General features: G+C 26.7%; 1 protein-coding gene across 2 annotated transcripts in view; it reads left to right on the top strand.

Annotated features, from left to right (window-relative positions):
- Nucleotides 1-15,670, top strand: part of LOC107441835 (uncharacterized) — a 30,616-nt gene extending 14,946 nt beyond the window's left edge. The window contains exons 1-3 of one of the 2 annotated variants that reach the window (XM_043047302.2): nucleotides 6,529-7,088; nucleotides 7,830-7,913; nucleotides 15,028-15,670. In XM_043047302.2, the coding sequence (XP_042903236.1) occupies nucleotides 6,679-7,088; nucleotides 7,830-7,913; nucleotides 15,028-15,481 (948 nt within the window). In that variant the 5' untranslated portion in view covers nucleotides 6,529-6,678 and the 3' untranslated portion in view covers nucleotides 15,482-15,670. Of the gene's footprint in view, nucleotides 1-6,528; nucleotides 7,089-7,829; nucleotides 7,914-15,027 lie in introns of those variants that run through there. The other variant, XM_043047303.2, reaches the window with a different exon arrangement.
- The last annotated feature ends 3,320 nt before the right edge of the window (nucleotides 15,671-18,990 follow it).

The raw sequence follows: 18,990 nt of genomic DNA, 5'->3' as shown, positions 1-18,990 counted from the left end.
TATCTGGTATATATATATATATATATATATTATTTCTATTTGTGTAAGCAACATTAGTACTTGTTTATGAGACTTAGTATTAAGTAGATAAACTATTTTACAATGATGTTTTGTAAGTCACTCATGCAACCATTGTTCGTTATAGACCTCAGGTTTTTCAACATTTAAAAAAGAATATGTTTGTCCATTAGCAGAAAAGATTTATAGATTGCTCCCTGTGTACCTAAATCAAATTTTAGTCCACAACCAGGCAGTAGCTTACTAGAAAAAAAAAACATCATGAAAGAGTATGAAATTCAAGGGCTAGCTCGTAATCTCTCCCGGGTAAACAACTGTATATTTTTTCAAGATAATTTTGTTCCTTTTGGCAATTGTTGACACAAACATATTCCGATATGGAAGTATTACCTATATATACACTTCATGGTAAAACAGTTTTAGGAGAACCGGTACTGCATACCCTCAGTCACTACGCAAGCTGATCAAAGTGGTTACTCACCCACTTATTGACTGCAGCCAGTGGTGCTTGACTTCAGTTTTCTACTGGTAACCGTGTCTTAAACATCAGTCCACTGCAGGACTAATAGAGATGAAAAAATGAGCTTAAGAGTTTAAATTTGTATTAAGGAAAAATTCTACTGTATTAGATTTTATTCCTGCAATTCAAGGGCATGCACATTCTAAAAAATTTACTTAAAAGCATAATAGGAAACTATTAATAAGAGAGGAAAATCATTTGTATGTATTTAAAAATGAATAAAGTAAGCTTTTGTGAACTTCATAAGTTTTTTTTTTCTTTTTCAAACAGCACTTTTTATTACTCATATGCTTAGTAACTTCTTAAACTTTTTTTCGGGCTTACTAACTTGATTTACTGCTAAATTTATCACCATGCTGATATCTGTAATTTTTTGTAACATATAAGATGTTATACATTATATACATAGAATTTATGTAACACAGATTTTTCTTAACTTACTTTTTAAATTGCATTATAGTTTTTAATTACTGAACAATAAAACATAAGCATTATTTGATCTATAAAAAATTTTCGAACGAATCATATTTTTACTGTAACATAAACCGACATGAATGATAATATTATGGTGCTTAATTTTTAATTCCATGGAATGAAGTTATTGAGCCAACCAATGTCACATATCTGTTGTCTCTTATCATTCATTACATACGCAAAGTTTGTTTCTCATATTTTTTCTTTAAATATATCTCAAAAATGTAGAATAATAAAAACATGAGCACGTCTTCATTTATTAAGGAGTCAATAAAATTATATTTAGTTAAAACAAGCTCTCTTCAAAGAATCATGTTGTGGTGTTTACATGCTCACTCTAGAAAAATACCAATTTTAAAATTCATTTAGCACATCACTCATTTTAGTTCGCCCTATAGATCATGTCACGGAAATATCCCTGAATTGTGTTAGTTCATTTAATAATCTATTTTTCCTTAAGAGACAACTGCTTTCTGCCACTCTTACAGGGCAAGAATCACTCGTTTCCATAGCATTAAAAGTTTATCTCCTGGTTATTTGGTTATTGACAATATACACAGAAAAAATATTTAAATGCAACCTATTTGTCAAACTTAGTTGATAGGGCCAAGACGAACCAGTTTTCAGCATCTTAAATTACTTTCAGTCAATTAAATACAAAAAATTAAAATGTGATTTTACATAGTTCATAAAGCAGTTTAAAGAAAAATTTTGGTATGGCATGAACTAAGATGAAAAATTCTTTTTCATCTAGTCTATTTGAGCTGTGCTAGAGACATGCAAATAAAAATTTAAGAAAATTCTACTAAGTTACTCTATTCAAGTAAATGTCTCTGCAATTAGTGTTACAAAAACAGATATGTAGTCTTTGACAAATTAATATTCGCTTATATTTTTCATATAATTTAGTTGAAATAAAAAATGTTTTCACCAATTCACACTAAAACTTCATCAATAGTAACAAAATAAGGTAAAAAGTGGCTGGGAATTTTTTTCCTTCTAAATTAAGTTTTAAAAACACAATTTTTTTCAACTTCCAGCTACTAGCATTTATGTAGTTCAAATTTATAAAAAAGAGAATTATAACATGCCCAGTAACTTTTATTCATGGCATGAAGTTGTTATTCTCTGATTTAGAACATTTTACTAAGTGATGTTTCTTTTAATACTTTAGAAAAATGCGGCAAACAAATCAAAAAAGATAAATTAATGTGTGTGCTTTGAAAATCTGTTGACTGCTACTAAAAACATATATTAACCCCTTATTTCCGAAGCGTCACGATAAAACATCTACATGCAAACTCCGGATAGGTGTTGTTTCGTGACTCTCCAGGTATATAAGGTGGGGAAGGTAGCTTCGCGGTTGTTGGGGTTCATTGGGGGAGGGGAGAAAATAGGATTGTCAGTTAACATCAATTAGTTCCCTCCCTATGCATTGTTGAAAAGTTTTCTCCTAAGGTTGCTATTCTTAACTTTAAAANGTCAACATGTAAAGAACCCAATACTTTTTATTAACAAAAGCTCTATTTTAAGATCAGTAATTGATCTATTCAAACATTCATGATTTTTAATTTAAAAAAAAGTAATCTCACTCTTTTTAATCCTTAAATTTGTAATTTCGTATCCCTCACGTTTTATTATACCGAAAAGGTCTATCTTCTGAGTGGTTGAACATAATATACAAAACGTCGAAGTATAATATACTGGACGTCCTTCTATAGTCAATACTAAAGATATAAAGGCAGAAAAATCAATCACTCGACCAGAGGTACGTCACGGTGAACGTTGGCATCATTGGTCTTGTACTAAAAAAACTAACTAAAACTAACTAGTTCTACTCTATATCCACGCCCTCTAGTAAACTGCCGTGTTTCTTTATTGTAGTTGCTTCTTTATAGCAGCTGAACATAATTTTTATTTATTTAATTTTTATAAGTTGTAATGATTAATAATAATTAATAACATTCAATCTCTCTGCCAAAAAAATCTGAAATTCGTAAATTTCATAACAGATTTTGTTTTNAGTGATGTTTTTTTTAATACTTTAGAAAAATGTAGCAAACAAATCAAAAAAGATAAATTAATGTATGTGCTTTGAAAATCTGTTGACTGCTACTAAAAACATATATTAAGAGATAAGAAATTTTATAAATAACTGAACTCCCCTCTTTAAAAAAAATCTAATCAATGTTTGAAACTATCAAATAAAGTAAATAGTAATAATTATTGTCAACATGTAAAGAATCCAATACTTTTTATTAACAATAGCTCTATTTTAAGATCAGTAATTGATCTATTCAAACATTCATGATTTTTAATTTAAAAAAAAGTAATCTCACTCTTTTTAATCCTTAAATTTGTAATTTCGTATCCCTCACATTTTATTATTCCGAAAAGGTCTATCTTCTGAGTGGTTGAATATAATATACAAAACGTCGAAGTATAATATACTGGACGTCCTTCTATAGTCAATACTAAAGATATAATAAAGGCAGAAAAATCAATCACTCGACCAGAGGTACGGGACGGTGAACGTTGGCATCACTGGTCTAGTACTAAAAAAACTATAACTAGTTCTACTCTATATCCACGCCCTCTAGTAAACTGCGGTGTTTCTTTATTATAGTTGTTTCTTTATAGCAGCTGAACATAATTTTTTTTAATTTAATTTTTATAAGTTGTAATGATTAATAATAATTAATAACATTCAATCTCTTTGCCAAAGAAATCTGAAATTCGTAAATTTCATAACAGATTTTGTTTTCAGAATTTTTTAAAGATTTATAATTTGTAAATTTTAAAATTAAAAAAAAACTAATATGTTTCTAAAATTTTATTCTTTACATCATTCTGAAATTCAAATATTTGAAATAAAAAAAAAAAATTCAATTTTTGTACTTACGAAAAATAAATAAATAAGATAAAATAAAGAACATTTAAGCAAGCATTCTATGATAGCCAAAACATTAAATTTCATAAAAAGCACAAGAAATTGGAATATGATACTAATTACTGAGAAATAAATAGTCTCATTATTGTCTGTTAGCGTTCAATTAGTTTGTTAATAATGCATTTTATCGGTTTTCATGAGTGCGTAATAGAAATTCTAATTATTTTCATTCAAAAAGTCTTTCAAAATATGATTTTACTCTTCCATTTCAATTACACGTTACTTTGATATCTGGGTGGTGTACAAAAGAAAGTAACAAAAATACGAAGAGCATTTTACAACATTTACTAAGATGAGAGGCATCAAAAGAATAATAATTCTTTTTAATATCAAGGATAATAAAAAGAATTATTGATTATTGAAAAATAATTTCATTGCTACAATAAACATTCAGATGAAATCCTCTTACCATTCAGCAAATCTAAAAGACTTTTTCGTGGTTTTGTTTTGCACGTAACGCAAAATGTCATTTGTTTTATTCTTAATTTAATTTAAAATAATATATAGGTTACTACAAAAGCTTCTATAAACATGATCTCACTCTGATATTTAAATTGTAAGTTACTTTGATTTCTGGGTCTTGTTAAAAGTTGTAAATATAAGAAAAGTGTCTCACAACATTCACTAAGATGAAGATTTTGTCTGTTAAGGATGATTGAAAAATATGGATTATAAAAAATAATTTCATTGCGATGATGAACAATTAGCTAGAATCCTATTACCGTTCAGCAATCTAAAAGACTTTTTTGTGGTTGTTCTTCGCATGTAAAGCAAAGTTTGATTTATTTTTATTCAGTTTTAATTGAAATAAGTTATTCTTATAACTTTAATGATCATGATTGTACTCCGAGTAACTAATGGGTAATTTTTATTTCGGGGTTGAATTAAAAATAAGAAGGACGTTTCCTTATATTCACAAAGATAATAAGCTATCTATCAAGGATGAGGAAAAGATTATTGATTATTTAAAAATAATTTCGTTCAGATAGTGAACTAGCTAGTGATTTAGCTGGAATACCTATTACTGATAAAAGTAATCTGAAAAACATTTTTGTAGTTTTCTTTAGCGTGTAACGCAAAATTTGATAATTTAATTTTATTTGAAATAGGTTATTTTTATAGCTTTCATAAATATATAATTGTATTTCGATACTTAAATTGTGGCTTATTTTTTTCACGCCTTGAGTTAAAAAGAAGAGCTTTTTGCTTATATTCAGAAAGTTGATACCTTAAATTTGATTATTTTAATTTCAACTTAATCTTGGTAGAAATAAATTATTTTCATAACTTTTACAAACATTGTTTTACGCCGATAGTTAAATTGCGCGTTACTTTGATTTTTGGGATGAGTTTAAAATTACAAAATATATGAAGAGCATCTCGTTATATTCACAGAAATAATTGGTTGTCTGTCAAAGACGCTAAAAAAATTATTTATTATATAAAAAAATTCATTACGATTACTGAGCAATTCGCTGGAACTCTTTAAGCGTCAAGCAATCAGAAAGATATCTTTGTGGTTTCCCTTTAGGTGCAGCACAAAATATAATTGTTTTCTTAAGGAAAAACATTCATAAAGGCAGCAATATTTAAATATTTACATAAATTATGAGTTATTTTATTTGCATTCCTTGTTAAAACAAAACAAAATGGGGAGCATTTGATTTAGGGCAATTCATTAGCAGGTTAGATATAGTTTTATGCGGAAGTTAAGAAATGAATTGGGACATTTCGATACGGATATATATATATATATATATANGATTTTTATACTGATATATATATATATATATTATAATAATTTGAATAATTATTTGTGCAAAGGCATTAATAAAGATCGGAAATTAATAGATAATACAATCGAGTTCATAATAAATACTACGAATAATTATTTTCATGAAAAAGATTTTTATTTTTAATTCTCATCGGAAAATTTAACTAATGAACAGTTGTACGGCTTATATATATATATAGGTATATATTTTTTAAATGAATCACATAAAGCATTTTTAATTATAGCGATTTTAAAACAATAATAGTAAACTAATAAAATCCAATGGGTTATAGTTTTGAACTCGTTCTGTTAAATCATATATTTAAATATAAAAAATAGTAATATAAGCATCTATACTTCAGTTATAATAGAACCAGAATCTTCAACCTAGTAACTATGGTTGAATAAGCAAATATCCTTCCTTTGATTTTAATTAACTCAAGTTCTGAAAACCGAAACTAAACAAAACCGAAAGTATAGTATATAATTGCTAGTAATCTGAATAATCTCTGGTTTTAAAACTTCATCAAACAAACAAATAAATTACAAGTGATGAATAGACACCTATAAGCAATATACAAAATAACATACTGGTTTTCAGTAATAAAAAATTTAGAATTTAAATTAAATTGCCTTTTAATGATGAACACTGATTAAGTGCTATGATTAGGTATGTCGGGGATGTCAGAAAATGATATATATACAGATGCGAACGTCACTTTTTTTGCGTAAAACCGGTCTGTCAAAAGCTTGTATCTTTTCTAACCTCTCCCTTCTCGGGAAAAGTTAAATGTCCTTATCCCCTATATTAGTCCCCTGCGAGCGCCACTTTTTTTGAGTAAAACCTGTTTGTCAAAAGAGTGTGGCTTTTCTAAAACTCCCCGGGAAAAGTTAATTGTCCTGATACCCTATATTAGTCCCTGACTAGGTCTTACCTATTCAATGTCTGTAGCAATGGCGGAATACCATATCAGTAACATGGATAAATATTATTGCTTAAACGCCGCTTCTAAATATAAATATTTTACCGTTGACGAAAAACGCTTTCTTCTTGCATACAGTGCTAAAGCAATTAACATTACAGATACTACTCTTAATGGCATATTGCATCATTTTTATTCTAATTTAGTACTTGAGAAAGTCGAGACTATTGATACTGTCCTTAAAGTGATCAAGGAACTTAAATTGGATCTCTGGTCTATGTTCAAGAAAGAACTTGAAGGAAAACATGTCGATTTATCACACTGTTGTCTCTTAAGAAATCCCGATGCATTTATCAGAATAACAGAAGCAGGAGCCTCTAACGGATCAACAAACGCAATACGCATATATCAGTTGTCCCTTTTAGAAATGTAAGTTTTTATTTCAGTTACTTTTCTGCTTAAATTTTTAAACTTGTTCATGTTTTACCCTTTATTAAAATAATTAGTGTCCCTTTATTAAAATAATTAGTATTTTAAGATTCATAGCGCTGAGTGCCAAAATATATTTCTTTACTTTTAAGACCAGTAATAGATTGAATATAATAATTTTAAAATAGACGTAGAACTAATGTGAATTTTAAATCTTTTTAAAGCTATAATTAATTAAAAATTGCATTGAATTCTTTATATTTAAATTTAAATTGGTTAATTTTAGGGATTAGCATAAAATTTATATGATATGCCGCTGTTTTCAATTCAAGCATTGTTAATGAGGTAAATAATACAGGCTTTGTACTAAAATTGATAATTATTGTTATAAATTTTTGCTCATTAATGCTATTTTATTATCATTGCTTTTAGAATATCTCTGCTTCCTTAATATATTCTGGAACAAGCAATTTTCAATAATTGACTGCAGATCCTTGCTTCTTTATAATTTTTTTACACAATTGTTTTTTGTTAACATAATATTATACAAAAAAAAACTTATTTTAATATTTGAAAAAATTACTTATTAAATTACTTAAAAATTACTTACTTATTACAAGACTAAAATTACTTATTTTAATATTTATTTTTCATTTTTTGCTTTAATTTCACTTATTTCTGAGTCATTTTTTTACATATTCTCTTTATGCATTTTATGGACAGTTTTTTTTTTATTTTTAGTCTTTTCAGAAATCCCGAAGCATTCATCAGAGGCTATAACGGACCACTTTTGGGATACCCATCTGAGCTGTCCTTCTTTCCATTGTAAGTTTTTATTTCAGCTGCTTTTCTGCTTAGAGATTTTTTAACCAGTTTAGGTTTTTACCCCATCTTTAAAATTTTTGGTATCGTTATCGAAATTTAGTTTTATGACTTGAAATTTTATAGAGTTACAAACACTTTTATAGATATTTAAGAAATTTCCTGCAAGTAAATCTCAAAACTTACGGGTGTTTTGTTTCCTTTAAAGGGCTATATCCTTAAATATTTGTAAAGATTTAAATATATGTAAAGATTGAAGAGAAGCACCAAAACACTGTCTCTTTCTTTCCTACATGATCCAGTTTGTAATAGAAAATAATTTTAGATTAAATGTAGAGTTACCTAATGCAACCTTAAAATATTTTTAAACCTGAAATGTAATGAAAATTGCATTGAATTCCTTATATTTAAATTAGAAAAAGGCTCCTACCTTAACATTAGGGTGCAGGTGGGTAATTTTAGGGATATGCATGGAATTTATAATATATGTAGCTTTCATTTTAAGCAATACTAATGAGGCAAATATTCTTGCATTTCGAAATACATGTTTTGCTCTCAAATTAATAATAATTATTATAAGTTTTTGTTTTAATTGCTATAACTTCTTATTATCTTAGTTCATTATCATTGTTATCTCAGATTCCTTTACATATTCTGAAACAGGGCAATAATTGCCGATTCTAAGGCAATAATTGCCGATAACTGCCGATTCCTAATTTCTTATAACTTTTTTTATCCATTTCATTTTGATAAAAATAATATTATACTTTATTAGAAAACGTTCCCTATTTTCAGATTTCTTTTTTATTTCTTTTTTTTTTATATCCTAACAAACAAATTAATTTCATTTATTAATTTTTTTCTTTTGCAAATTCCCTTTATACTTTATTTTACATATTTATCATACAAAATTTATAATTCTCCGTTTTTTTTTAACTTAATAGATGTACATATTATAAAGATGTACTTTCTCTTTATTTTATCCATTCATATTAATTCAAGGTTACAATTTTGTCCAATAAAATGATTAATTGATTTTTTCGCATTTATGTCTTATAAAGGTTCTTTTTTATGTCAACAGTTGCAAATAATGTAAGTTATCCAAAAAATTTTACCGATTGCCGTTTCCTTTTTTGAATTGGTTATTATTTTTTTTTCTCGGCTAATTTTTCTGTTTTGTTTTTGTATTTTTTTTCCCATCGATGTGGTGTGAAAATTCCTTCTTCGGCTTTTTTTATTAACATGTTTTTTTCCTAATTTTTCTTCATTCTCGGCCCATTTTTTTGTTTTAGTTTTACATATTTCCTATATACATATTGCATGCTTTCTATTCCTCTATACATATTTTTACAATTACATATTTTCCATTTTGAATAAATGTATCTCATATTTTTATTATGAGATCCTCATGTTTTTATTTTTATTATCATTTACCCAATACTCTCAATTCAAAATCAAAGACAATTATTTCATCAAACAAAATTTTAAATTTTCTGTCAATACTTCTTTGTTATTATTTTGCTTTTAGTCACCTTTAAATTTTGTATTTCGTCCCATTATCTTGCATTATGTCTAAAGTTGCGTCGTAGCGATTCTTTCTTAATCCTTATCGTTCCGTCACCCATCTTTTTTAATTCGGAAAAATATTTTTGATTTTTAACGAGTAAAATTCATTAGTTTATTGTTTTTTTTGTTGTTGCTCATTCTTTAAATTCTACCCGCTTTTTTTTTCTTGCTAGCAATCTCAATCGTTGTATATTCTTCTTTAGCTAAAGCAAGCGCTTCACATTCATTGCTTGGCGACATCCCGGCATTAGAGAGCTCTTGTTTTTTCATCTTTTCATGAGTTTCATTTCTACGCTTCTTTTGATTATTTCTTTTAATTTAAAATAATAACTTTTAACTTTATGAGACAGAATTGATTATTTTCCGATTTTCTTAGTGATAATTTTTGTACTACTCATTAGTTTTTTTATTTGTGTTATTTATTGTTTTTTCTCCGTAGATTTGTTTTTGAAGTTCTGTTTCAGACTTTCTTACCCAGATTGAGCTTAAAATATTGTTTAAATTGAAATTAATATTTTATGTACTCTTTCGTACAAAACTCATATTTTTTCTTTCTTTTAGTTTACTGCCTTTTTTGAGAAAAACCTATTTACATTGAATAGATAAACTTTATGTAAGAAATAATAGATCCTGCTAAATATTATGTACATTATTAAAGATTTCTGTCCAAATTATAATACTTTTCTTAAATTAAATATCAAACCAATGCGCTCTTGTAAATGATTTTTGACTTCAAGCCATTGACAGTGTTTTTTTTAACAGTTCTTCAGTTTTATTTCACTGAATATACAGATAGTTTAGCTTTATTTAATATTTCTTTTAAGGGAGCAGTTTTATTTTATGTTTTATAACGAAGATTTTTCAATTGTTGTGTGAAGGATGTGTTTCATGGCTCAGAAAATATTGTACACATATTTGACATTGGAAAGATTATTATAAATTTAACTAAAATAAAATCACATATTCCCCTTATCAAAGGGAAATTGCCACTGTTAAATATTTTGAGTGCAGATTTTCAATTGAGTAAATTTATTGCTTTTATAACACTAGTAAATTTTTTTAAATGGGATATTCAGTTATTATTTTATAATTAACTCAATGAATATTAAGGGTGTAAAAAATAAACTGGACAAAAATTCTTTGATGTAACTTCATAAGAGAAAAATAAAGTGTCTTACTATCCAATTCTAATGAGATTGTAGCCTTATTGAGGCAAAATTTTTATTCAGCACAATTGTGTAGAGACCAGACGGACGATTTGAAACAGTTTTTTTCTTGCTTACAAACAACTGCATAATAGTGGATCATTCGCTTAATATTGTTAAGGCCAAAGAAAAAAAAAGAAGAAAAAAATCGTTCACTAAGTACCCCGACTATTGTGAAAAATTTTGTATTGAGTGTGGAAAGAAGATACAAAGAGAGATGAACTCACAAATTGGAAAGAAATTAGTTAATTTCCATTCTGTGATGCAATTAATTTGTCCTAGTTTTCCGCCGCTGCCTGTTAATTTTTAAATCAGTAAAACTTACAGCTTTGATATTACAATGATACGACTTGTAACAATTCTGTTTTAGAAATCCCTTAAAGTATAGCATAAAGTATTTTAATTTAAATTACACATTAAAAAATGTCTTAAAAATACATAATAGGTAGGACACAGCCTACCTATTATTCTATGTAATAAAATATTATGTGTCACTAAGATAAAAATTCTAATGCATATGAAATCTTAGAATGTCAAATTTTGTATTGCGAAGGCTTTATAGGCACAATTGTAATGAAAATAATAAGTGCCTTTAAATTAAGTGAATAGGTAACACATTCAAGCTGGCTTAAGACTTTTTCCTGGGCAGTGGAAAGAACAGTGGCGATTAAAGAATAGAATAAAACCAACAAGAACATGAAATTTCTTACAGTGAATTCGTTGCATTAAATTAAGGAATTACAAGAATAATATAAATAATGCTCTGAGAAAAATATTTAGTCAATGATTTTATTATTAGTTGTATTAATTTATAAACTGAAAAATAGGAGTATAATTGTAATGGCAATGATTTTTAAATCTTCTCAAAAACATTTTTCAAAATAATATTTTTAATATTACTCCTATAAGAAGTACAATTCTTATAAGATTTTAAACGATTTATAACTTTTGAACGATTTATAATTTTAAAAGTTATTTAATTATCAAAATAATGTTTTTTCAAATTCTATAAAGAGATCCTAAGATGATTTTCTCCCTGAAGAAATATTAAATTTTTTTCAGAAATACAAGATAATTACTTTTATAATAACCTTCTTTACATAAAAGTCAACAATTGTTTTCTAGTCTTAATGGAGTTTGTAAACGTTGTGTTTATGTACATAAATTTGAAACAATTTTGTTTTAAATATTTGACTTGCCGAGGAAATAGTTTGTAAAAAATGCACTCTTATTTTTAAATGCATTCTCTATTTTTGCCTCCTTAATAAAAAATCCATTTTTGCTTACAAAAATTTCGTTATTTTTCATGTTTTTTTTCATTCATTACTTAGTTTATTGAATGTAAATTTGTGTATAATATATTGCAACAATGGAATATTTTCCCCTATAAAGATTCGTTGTTTTGCTATTCAGTTTAGTCGGAGAAAAAACAAATGCTTTTTTCAAATCATTACCGACATCCTTTTTTAAAATTAATTTTCATTTTGTAATCATTATCACAGGTAGAGCAACATTATCATTACAACAATGCATAAACTTATTCATAAAAATAAATCCTAAATTTATAATGCTTTTTTTTATCTATTTAGGTCTTAATCAATTAAATATTCTGTTAAAGGAGATATAATCAAATTCTGACATTCTTTTTGATTCTGCAAATTGTGCGACTTAAACAATGCTTTAAAATACTGAGTATGAAATTATAAATTAAAAACTTAAACAAAACTTCGTGAACTTAAAGTTAAGATTATTTTTCTCATACACAATTTACATGACTGAAGTTATATCGGAATTTTTTTTAAAATTTATTTATTTATTTAATAATATTTAACCCTTTCCAAGCAATTGTCAATAGAAAAAGAAGTGTCTGTAGTGGGGTACTTTTAAATTATGAAACTTCTTTTATTATTAACTCAAAATTAAATTCTCATAAGATTTGAAATATAATTAAATTGAAAGATATACATTCGGTGCTCTTTGGTAAGACGCCCGATAACAGCGAAACTTTTATTATAATGCACCAAGTATGAAGTCCTGTTTTTATTCTATAAACTCCATGTTATTTTTGCTTCAAATAAAAGATTCATACTGAACTGTTTATAGTTACGAAGTAATTATTTAAACCATTATTTCTTTTGATACATTTGGATATATTACTTCTTTTTGACTACACAATAAATGCGGAACATATTGAATCGCCTTTGAGTAGAGGAAAAGTGACGTGATTCCCTAAATTCTTAACTTTAGTCATAGGTGGTCGTAATTCATGGTAATAGGGAATTCTAAAACATGGTGGACACCTCTGCTAACATCTTATCCCACATTTAGTTAAGTTGGTGTAACTCTCAATGCAACCTTAGTGACCATTCCTTCTACTTCAATCAAGCAGTAAAACATTTTTTGATAAAATCGTGGTCTCGCTAATAATATTTGCCAGAAGAAAGTGTGCAGTGGGGGGATGTTAATTACTGTTTCTTCATTTTTTAGCCTATTTTAGAATTTTCATTTAATAGTAATTTCTTATGTGTTATATTTTTTTTTACTTTTGTTGTTTATTTAAGATGCAAATTACATTTAAACAATGAAAAAACATTTTTTTGTAATCTTTAGGTGACAAGGGGCTTTTAAATTTTAAAAATCGGTCTAAACTTTAATTAGAAAAATGCGACTTTTTCGAGATTATTGGCTAAAAAGTTATACAAAAATCAATGGATGCCCTCTTGTCATCTAAGTTGATTAGAAAGTATAGGTTCTGGGTGCATTAATAAATTTTAATTAATTTGCAAAAATGTTACTTTAAAGTGGTTACATTTTAGAGAATTTTGAGCGGATTTTTACTAATCTATATAAACCAAACCTCTGCTCATTACCTTTAAGAAAATAGCCTCTGAAAATGTTAGAACTTTTGCATTTCATATACTAAAAAGTTAATAACTACGACACTGACCAGAAGCCGTGGATGGCAAAAATCATGATGTCCTTTTCTGATCATAAAATCGTATATATTTGTCTTAAATCGGATTTTTCTTTGTATTTTCTTTTAAGTTTATTATCTAACGCATCTGATTTAAGATTTTAATAAGACTTACTGATATTGTTTAAAAGTAATACAATCAAAATAGTTATTATTTCTTATTAAAATGGATAAAATTATTAATATATTATTGCTGACTAATCACTGGGTTTAAAGAAATCATAGTTATATTTTTCAATCTCAACTTTCTGATGATTGTTAAACATCGCCAATGAATTTGTCAACCAGATACCTAGTGATAAGTAAATTAGTTTAGGGAAGAAAACATAACTGAAAAAAAATTATGTCACTCTGGATTGAGCTAGTCTTGATACACACTACCTTCATATTTAATAAGATATAAAAGCACTGCATTTTATTTAGCAAAAAACTAAATGGGTATAATTGAAATATGTTTACAGCGAAAAAAATTATTATTTTAAATGTGTTTAATGGAGAATTACTATTCAACACTTTCATATGACTCTTATTCACATTTACTCTATTTTAAAGCATAATAATTTACATGACTATTCCTTTCAATATTTTTATTAATAAAAAATTCTAATCATCAATAAAATCAGATTTAAAACAATTGCCCCCTATAGAATCTATTTATTAATTTTATTGAAAGAAAAATATTTTGTGTTTAAAATAATTTTTTTAATCAATTTGTTTTTCAATTTGTTTAAATTATTCATTTGTTTTAAAAAAAAAACCCATTTTATTTAAATCAATGCACATTTTATTGAAATAATGAAATTATTATTGTTGTAATTTCATTGCATGTGCCTTTTATTATTTCGTAATAAAAACGATGGCTTCCATAAAAATCATTCATTATCAATGGCATCTGACATTTAAAAAATCACACCTTTAAGAATATATTTATTAATTGTATTATATTGAAACATTTTAAACTTAAATTAATAATATTTTTTATTAAGTATATTATTGTTAAATTTTAAAAAAATTATGTTTGTTTAAGTTTATGTTTTTTACGCTTCAGCTGAATTAAACTTGTAATTTATTTAAAAAAAATCAAATGATTAAGATCACGGTTATATTCAAAATGCATTATTTTCTATCTTAAAAATTAAGTGAATTGGAGGATCTACTGCTGAAACAATTGGGAAAATAGCTTAGCAATTTCTTTCCATTTTGACTATTCTTTCTTCTATTTTGAATTAAGATCCCCCTTAAAACGGAACCAGCTATAATTTCGTGTTGAAAATCACTTTTAAAATGTATTGAAACAGAGTAACACATCTTACACGCGTTTAAAAAATTTAATTTGAGTCTTTTTAATTAATTTTTTTTTTTTACTTTTTAGGTTTCTTAATTTTCTAAACTACAATACGTGGATAGAAAATTGGGATGATATTTCCAGAAATCCTCTCAAATTCCGTGCGCTTCAGTTTCTGAATCTTCATATGCGGTTCACTTACATCACCCGTAAATCTGCAGAGACCGAAATGGCCGTGCGAGTACTCTGGAGCTCCATCCCAGATCCGCTTTTGACCTTCACTGATATTTTTAGGCTTTTTGAAGGGGTCGATCCTATGTATTATCAGGAGATAAACAACATATGGCAATGGTACTGCAATCTAGTGAATTATGAAGAATCTTCTGTCAGGCGTCCACGATCTCTGAAGCACCTTTCAAGATGCTTCATCAGAAACCAATTAGGAGACAACTTTAAGTTGCCCGAAGGAGTGGAGGAACTGGGCATTCCCAAACCTGTCCAGAAGTATTTACTTCTGAGAGATTTCCACAAGATAGAATGAATACTTTATCTTGAAATCAATTTTTTCAAAGTATTTCACGAAATAAATAAAAGACTTGATTATTTTAATTATGATTTCGAAATGTTAATGTTTCTTATAAACTTCTTTACGATATTATTTTAAATGTTGCATGCTTCACTGTTGAAATATTTCTCCCGCATATAAATAAACAATGTAATCTATGTGTAATTATACTTTGTTTGTATCCTTCAATTTAATCGCTTGCTGTTATTTGCTTCTTTTATTTTTTGTTTGCTTGAAGTATCTATTTACATTTACATAGAAAATACAGTACATGGATAATTTGAAAATTGTGAGGACAATATAGCACAATATAACATTAAAAGTATTAATACTTGTGACATATGTTTGATAATGTGATATTTTTGTTTCTTACAATTTGCAGTTTTCTTTTGTATAGATTTACATAGTATTTTATAGTGGTGCTTTGATTATTTTTTGATCCTTTTTTCAAAGCATTCAGAGCAGCATTTATGAGAAGCAGTATTTAATTTACAATTTAATGAAAAGTCAACGCAAAAGCTCATACAGAATTATGAAAACGTGACTTAGTGAAAGAGAAACAAAAAAATTAATCCTGTAAATAGCTACAAAGCGTAATATTTTAGTAATGTAAAATTTTAGTGAATTTGAAATGCCACCATTCAATGTTGCATTCAAAATTATATTTTAAAAACTTTAGTAACGAGGATACTTAATAACGTACTGGCATTTTAAATTTCATTATTATAATTGCACATTTATCACATTACTTAAAACTATGCCGAGAACTACTTATGAATAAAATATATGAATGTTCAATTAGCTCACTCAAATCAATTGTATATGGTTTTTTAACGGCTTGATGGCTTTATTGAATATAGAATTCACAACTGATTTCAGTTATTTTATATATCTCGAGGGAAGATGATTTTGCCTACAGATTGTAGACGGAATAAAATTGCACAACACTGCAGGAAAAGGACAGAAAAATTTGGCGACAGAAGAATTTGGTAACATATTTCCAAAACATACCAGGATTTTGCGAAAAAAAAAATTGAGTGTAATACCTTCTTGCAACACTGATAAAATATACTGTTGATTTTAATTATAAGTTGTATGTGATAAAATGATAGGGTAGGATTTATATATGATGGTCTGAAATAAACAAATTTTTCTCTTGTTAAAAATGAGATAGTTTAGTTAGGTATCCTGAACCTCGCTTTTTAAAAATAGAGAGTTAAAGCAATAAGTAAAAGGTATTAGTTTTACGATTTTTTTTGCCTTCTTACTAGGAAAAATTACAAATGATTTCTAGTTGATATTAGAAAGATTTAACATTGACGTATACATAGAAGATTGAAATTGTTACTCCGACCTTTTCAAAGATGATTTCTTTGTAAATCGAATAAATATTTAAAATCTGTATATAATAATTAATTTAATAAAAAGCCTATTAGAAACTCGCTCATCAAAACGCGTTAATATTTTATTTAATTTGATTAACGGAAGTAATTTTTTAAACGGAGCACTCTTTTCTTTCAAATAAACTTTTACATCAGTTTCTTAGATATCTGGGTTTCCCTTTCTCTATAAATAATAACTGAAGATAGGTAGAAATACTCTTTTTTTAAAAATTTAGATACATTTTACTTATTAAAGGCTAACTTATATCCAAACCAATCTGGTATTGTAGAGTACGGCCTGAGGAACCAATCTGAGAGAGTTTGATTTGAGCGCATTTGATTTGTTAGCTATAAAGATTATGGGTCCGAAATTGGATGCGCGTGAGGTAATAATGGTATACTGGGTTATTTAAAGAAGTTTTTAATTAATATGTTAGATATTTAATTCCAAAACTTTAATGATTTTAGGAGGTTAACACGCATTTAAAAAAGAAAGTGAAAAGCATGATTTGCCCAATTCGCAGAGATTTATCCGAATAGGATTTGAACAATGGTAAAAAGTATAAATTAACAGAGAAGATTTTAGTAAAGTTATTAATAATAGCATACAATTAACTCAATGATTTTTTATAGAGTTTATAAAATTTTCTGAAATATTATTTAGATTCAAGATCACACAATTTTATTAAACAATATTATATTATTATTATAATGTTAAAATACAACTATTCAAGCAAACTATACAATATCACTGTTCAAGAGAGACAAATATATATATATATATATATATATATTTGATATAAACTCGTGCAAAACATGTAATTANAATCACAGTAATCTTGATATATATATTGTATATTTCATGAGATTTCATGAAATACCAAAAACTGCCCTTTCAAGTTCAGAACTAAACAAAGCAGCAAGCAAAAATTTTTCTTCATACTAAACATTTTCCTTTTTTTACTGGGTAGGCGTATTCTTAATTACGTACTTTTTAGGCAGAATAATTTTTTTTTTCTTTTAAAACTTATTCTTTACGTGTTACTAACGCTAACCTATATCTGTTTAGTTTCAGCCAAAATTGGAGTATTTAGAGCATTTTATACGCTTATACTTTAGACTAGACACCTTATCTCTAGTAGTAAGGTAAACTGCAGCCTTTTGGTTATAAAATGTTCGGTGTTTTTATCAGTTGCAAAATAAATAAATGGAAACTTATGCGACCTACAATTTTGATCGATTGCGATTTTCGTAGTCTATATATTCAGATGCTAATTAAGTATAAGGAAGAAAGTAACTAAGCATTAAATTAACTATCAAGCTATAGAAAAATTGCAATAAATTCAATAATTAAATTCAGAGATTTCTATGAATAAATTCACAGATAAGTTATTAATTCAAATTTGATAATTCAAAATTGAACTTGAATATTCAACAAATTTTAATGCTAAACCAAAACAATTATTTTTTTTAACATAATTTCTTTATTTTAGTAATAGGTAATAGGAAAAAACTGAACAGTTTAAGCAACCGTTACTTTTTAATCAATTAAGTATATGTATTGCAATTTAAATATGATTTAAGAAATTAATTAATTAAAAGCATAAGCTCAAAGCTAAGATTATTTTCACATAAACAATTTACATATCTGAAGTGAGATCAGAATTTCTTTGATTTTTATCCAATTATTTACTTATTTATTAATATTTAATCCTTGCCGAGCAGTTGTCAATAAGAAAAGTAAAGTGTATGTGGTTTGGTGCTTTCAAAAAATAAAACTTCTCTTCTTAACTTAAAATAAAATTCATATAATAATTACAATCTAATTTCTCAGTAAGAGATGCAGTGTGCGCTCTTATGGAACAGCGAACCTCCTATAATAATGACAGATGTATAATACAGATGTACATGTTTTTATTCCATAAGCCACATGTTATTTTTATTTTCATCAGAGGGTCTATGCTGAACCATTTATAGCAACTAAAATGTAGTGATTTAAGTTAGAAAAAAATAACAGAGTAATTTTTTATAATATATAAACATAGAATAATATAATATTGAAATATTAAGAAAGGAATGTTGTGTCAATAAAATTTTTTTTGA

The sequence above is a fragment of the Parasteatoda tepidariorum genome, chromosome 1 (genome assembly GCF_043381705.1).
Source record: "Parasteatoda tepidariorum isolate YZ-2023 chromosome 1, CAS_Ptep_4.0, whole genome shotgun sequence".
Taxonomy (NCBI): Eukaryota; Metazoa; Arthropoda; class Arachnida; order Araneae; family Theridiidae; genus Parasteatoda; species Parasteatoda tepidariorum.
Note: the sequence above shows the minus strand (reverse complement) of the source record. Positions and strands in the feature narration are given on the sequence as shown.